The 5,040-nt window shown below is 37.8% G+C and overlaps 1 protein-coding gene across 1 annotated transcript in view; it reads left to right on the forward strand.

Annotated features, from left to right (window-relative positions):
• The window catches only part of Apaf-1 (protein), an 81,459-nt gene that overhangs the window by 75,824 nt on the left and 595 nt on the right, over positions 1-5,040 (forward strand). Inside the window, exons 14-18 of the mRNA XM_013317693.1 lie at positions 2,051-2,336; positions 2,803-3,142; positions 3,425-3,735; positions 4,141-4,278; positions 4,898-5,032. Coding sequence (XP_013173147.1) covers positions 2,051-2,336; positions 2,803-3,142; positions 3,425-3,735; positions 4,141-4,278; positions 4,898-5,032 — 1,210 coding nt within the window. The remainder of the gene's footprint in view (positions 1-2,050; positions 2,337-2,802; positions 3,143-3,424; positions 3,736-4,140; positions 4,279-4,897; positions 5,033-5,040) is intronic.

Here is a 5,040-nt window from a genome sequence, read left to right on the forward strand (position 1 = left end):
TCATTTACGGTAAAGTGCAAGCACAAAACACGATGACCCAACTCGATCCGTCTCCACTTCACGACTATATTCGTAACAACTGTCAAAACGCCTTATAAAAGATGGTGCCTCGACCCCTCTCAAACCCATCTGGCTCTTCTCTGATTGGTCGTTACTTAAATTACGATAATAATGTTATTTAGTCTAGGAAAAACGTAACTTATAAAGTAAGATCAAATTAAAAGTTATTAGAAGCTTTTACAATATCAATAAACTTTAAACATTGCACACAATGCGTTAAACAGTAACTCAGTTGACAATGGCTACTTAATAACTTCCTACTTTAAATATATTGTTGGCTGAGGGTGGAACTTAAAAATAATGCTGGGGTGATGCCAATATAAGAGACCGCACCCTCATTTTCGGGACACACTCGCCACCGAACACTGAAGCCAGCGGAAGCTCTGCCCGTTTGACTAGCCAAAATAATTAATCATTTTAACTCTGATAGTTGATTAAGTTAATGTTGTATTTTTAAATCATTTTAGTGTTTTATTCAATTCTGTTAGTTTTCTTATTAATTCAAAAAGTTAGTAGTTCTCCGCTTTAAAATAACAAATAGAAGTAGTGTCTTCATCTCAACGAAAGGAGTCGAGTGGCCGCGCTGCAATGGAAGTAGCCAAGTCCGCGGTGCCTGTGGCAACCATCAGCGCCGAGCCCGTTCCTGCCGTTGAGCCTGCCGTGTCGATGCCGCCGCCGTCGCAGTTGGGCGAAGCTGTGACTGCGAGCTCGCTTCAAGGGCGCGCTTCAGGCTTCAACGACTCCGTCCTCACCGGAGCGTCCCGCGAGCGCTACGTCAGTCCAGGCCAGCGCCGCCGATCGCATCATCGATGCGATACGATCCATAAATATACCGGTGAGATCTAACCAGTCTTATTTTATTTCTAATTTTGATCCGAGTGTTAATGACACAGAGACATGGTGTGACGAAGTAGACAGAGCTAGGTCTTCTAATAATTGGAGTGATCACGAAAAACGTGACTCAGTGAATGGGTAACGAATGACCGCAGTTGGAGTAATTTTAAAAACGTATTTAAGCCTTTATGTCCAAAAAAAAACAGACATAGCTAACATTCTGTACGAGGTTATGAGCACCAATTCGGATAGCTTCCTTACATACGCTGATTATGCTCGTAGGGGCCTTTTACGATTACGAATCATTAGGGGGTTAAGCGATGAGCTGATATCGGCAATAGTTATACGGGGCATCACAGATCCGCGCATCTGTAACCAACGCCAAATTAATGAGTTAGTACAGTTTCTTTCTATTTATGTCAAGTCTAATGCCCCTAACCTCATTCTAACAAAAACTCAAGTGGGTTGCGTCATGATCGTAAAAATGGTAAATGTTTTATATGTGGTACGCCAGGGCATAAACAGTCAAATTGTTTTAAAAGACCTAAGATAGCAACGTAACCAAGTAACGACATTAGTACTAATAGTCATTCTCTTCAAAATACAGCAAAATCTGAACCGTGTAGTTTCTGTAAGAAGCTTGGTCATAAAGTTGAAACTTGTTTTGCAAAGATGAAGTTAGAATCGCGAAATACAAATATTATTCACGTTTGCAGGGAAAACCTAAATAAGAGGCGTAACGATATTGTCGTAGCGATTGTACAAGTGATTCCAGTTGACGTTCTTATCGATTCCGGTTCAAGTATATCACTAATTTCTTCCCACTTGTTAAAACACTTTAAATACGCCTGCAAGCCTGCCTTTAAAGTATTGCGAGGCATTGGCGGTCAAGAAATAATGTAAAACACTTTCTTGAAAACTTCTCTTCCTGTACTTTTGTACTGAGCCTGAGCTGAGAACTGAGCCAAATTAAAAAAAAAAGATTGTTAAGTAGCCTATGGCGATGTATACATCTATGCCAAATTTCAGCGAGATCCATGCAGCTGTTTTGGAGATATCTTCTAACAAATATCTATCCCTCCATACATTCATCGAAACATTTGGATTTATAATATTAGTAGGTTTTCAATATATTCACATTTATTAATATCAACAGCAAAGTTCGTCTAACAACAACTTTCGACGTGAGTTTCATGGGCGCTGTGTCCCCACAGACTCCCAACACCACGCCCAACAGTGGCACTCAGAGTCAAGATACCACACCACGACGACACAAATCATTCGTCACTCATAAAGAAATAGAGATGAAGTTAGCAACGAAAACTATGAGTTTGGACAGACATAACCTAAAACCTTTGAATCTGAAGGGAATTTGTAATGGAAATAATGATGGAGGCATACAACCTTTGCTGGCTGTTGTAGATGATAAAAATAATATAAAGGTAAAAGCACACATATCTATAAATAGACTGGCTATACGACGAGGGATTTTGTGCCTATTTGATTTTTGCCATTTTGGCGCTGATGATAGTGGTTTGTAACGGTGGTGTAGATTCGAACTAAAAATTATTTGTCAAGTAATTAATTTCCAAACAATTGCTAATACATTTTATTTATTTATTTTGCGACGTTTTTTCATTTCTTATTGAAACTTTGCTTTACTAGCTGCCGACTGCGACTCCGTCCGCGCGGGTTTTGAAAAAAAATTATAAGTTGCCTATGAGTTCTTCCACACTATGTCCTACACCTATGCCAAATTTCATCAACATTGAGTCTTTCCGTTGTTCTTCTTCTTCTATCTTCAGCAATAGCGGTAAAGCCGTTCTTGAGTTATAAATAGTGTAACTAACACGACTTTCTTTTATATATATAGATTAATTCTTATACCATTTGTTTTACTATTGACAGATAATGCGCGGTAGAAAACTCATTACGGAAATATCACCTAAAAGTGACTATCAAATAACAGCAGTTAAAATATCTCCATGCAATCAATACATTATCTATGGACTGCGTACAGGAATTGTCACTAAATATGCACTAAGAACTAAAGAAATTAAAGACATTTTAGATGTTTACAGTCCAGTGTTATATATGAGTTTTGTTAACCCAGATTTATTGATAGTTGCCGGTAAGAATAGATGTCTGATGGCATATCGGTTTACTACCGATGGAGATTGGAAATCTGAAATGCTTCAACGGGGTAACTGCTATTTGGGATCACAGGAAATATTAAATGATATACAAGGTAAGTTTTTTTTTATAGTATATTTTAATAGATCTTGAAATATATATATTGGTTTGAGAATATTTGGCAGTAGCATAATAATATTATACTAAAATTGGTCTTTTTATGTTCAATTCCGTATTATTCAGTCTCATATTTTGCTATGATTTTATTCGTATGCTGAACAATTAATAAGTCATAGGTTTTAGTAAAATTTAGATTGATCTGATGACGTCATAAAAATATAAAAACTTTTTTCGCTTTATTTCATGTTAATTTACTTTTAAAATGTTGTATTTTAAGGTTTTAAGAAGAAAATCAGCCCCGAGAAATTATCAGCATCCAGTAGCGATGCCAGTATAAGTTCTAGAGATCGTCTATTTCCCAATGGCGACACTAGAAGGCGACTGTGCAAGGCCAGCAGTCTCGTGTCGTGCTTCTGGGTACATGACGTCGGTCATATCACAGTGGAAACCAACGCTATAGTTAAACTATGGGATCGCAATCTGCAGGTCCAGAATATATTGAATGGCCGACAGACGGATGTTTATATCAATTGTGCAGCTTTCCAGAAATATATATTGGCTATTTGCGATGATTATCATAGGTTTCAGGTTAGTTTAAATCATTTCTTACTGTTATATTTGTACTATTCAATATTTTTGGCAGCCGACATTGAGTTGCGCGCTGCGTAGTTCCCCCACCACAGAATTCTAAGCCCCACACTAAAATTAAAATTGTTGTTAAAAATACAATATTTTGTGTTTAATGGTTTAAAACTACGAAATCACTTGTTTATTCACAAGACTTCTCTACAAGCAGAGTATTGTTGCCAGTCTCTAACAAGTTTAAACAGAACCATAAACACTTGACACTGGCCCAATCCGATGAGGGAGAGCCATAAACAAGAAACAGAACAGAACTACGAAAAAATAGAACATATATGTAATAACAATTAATTTTAACTGAATTTAAATCAAAGATTAGATCTTGATTTTTTTTTGTTGTTATAATTTCAGACTTATGAACTAAAGACAGATGATAAGATAGAACTGCAGCCCATACAGGTGTACAAGTTGAATAATCGTATCATGTGCTGTGACCTCACCGCAGACGGCAGCCTCCTCGCCATGGGACTTGACTCCGGGAATGTTATTGTATGTACTATGTACTCAATCCTTTATTACATAAACTGAGGAAGTGGATTTGATGGGAAAGGGGAGTTTTAGAAGAGAGAAATATCTCTAATCCTTTGCTTTATACTTTTAGACATTATTAATTAGAATCCTTTGGCGCGAATGACGCGCTTTCGTTACAAAGTCCAGTGTCAGAATTAATAGTGAGGGGACACAAATGTCGGCATTTTAGTGAGGCTAGTGTTGCGCCAGTACACCGGCACAGTGTCAGATTTTCTTCCTAACAATACTTAAGTTGGGCAACGTGAAAATAACCTTTTAACTTATTGAATATATCGGGTAGTGGACACTTCGCTATCTTAGCGAAATTCACTCTGTGCTAATGTCGTACCCAAATGACGCGGACAAGAATTTGTAATTATGGTGTATCTAGAAGCTAATACTTTTATTCATGTAATCTTACAAATATTATAAATGCGAATGTTTAGATGTATTGATGGATGTTTCTGTGAAAGTCCAGAATAAATCTCAATAAAATTTGGCATAGATTTAAAACATACTGTGGAAGAACGTATAGGCTATAAATTAAGTGTTTTTCAATGTAATTCGCGAGTGACAACTTATGTTTATTATATTGCAGGTTTGGCACGTGAGCAATCAGCGTCAGCTACGGTTCCTAAAGCACCACAAGACGAAGGTGCAGTGGTGCCGGTTCTCCCCGGTGCCGGTTCTCCCCGGTGCCGGTTCTCCCCGGTGCCGGTTCTCCCCGGTGCCGGTTCTCCC

This window comes from Papilio xuthus, unplaced genomic scaffold (assembly GCF_000836235.2).
Source record: "Papilio xuthus unplaced genomic scaffold, Pxut_1.1 DF826933.1, whole genome shotgun sequence".
NCBI lineage: Eukaryota > Metazoa > Arthropoda > Insecta > Lepidoptera > Papilionidae > Papilio > Papilio xuthus.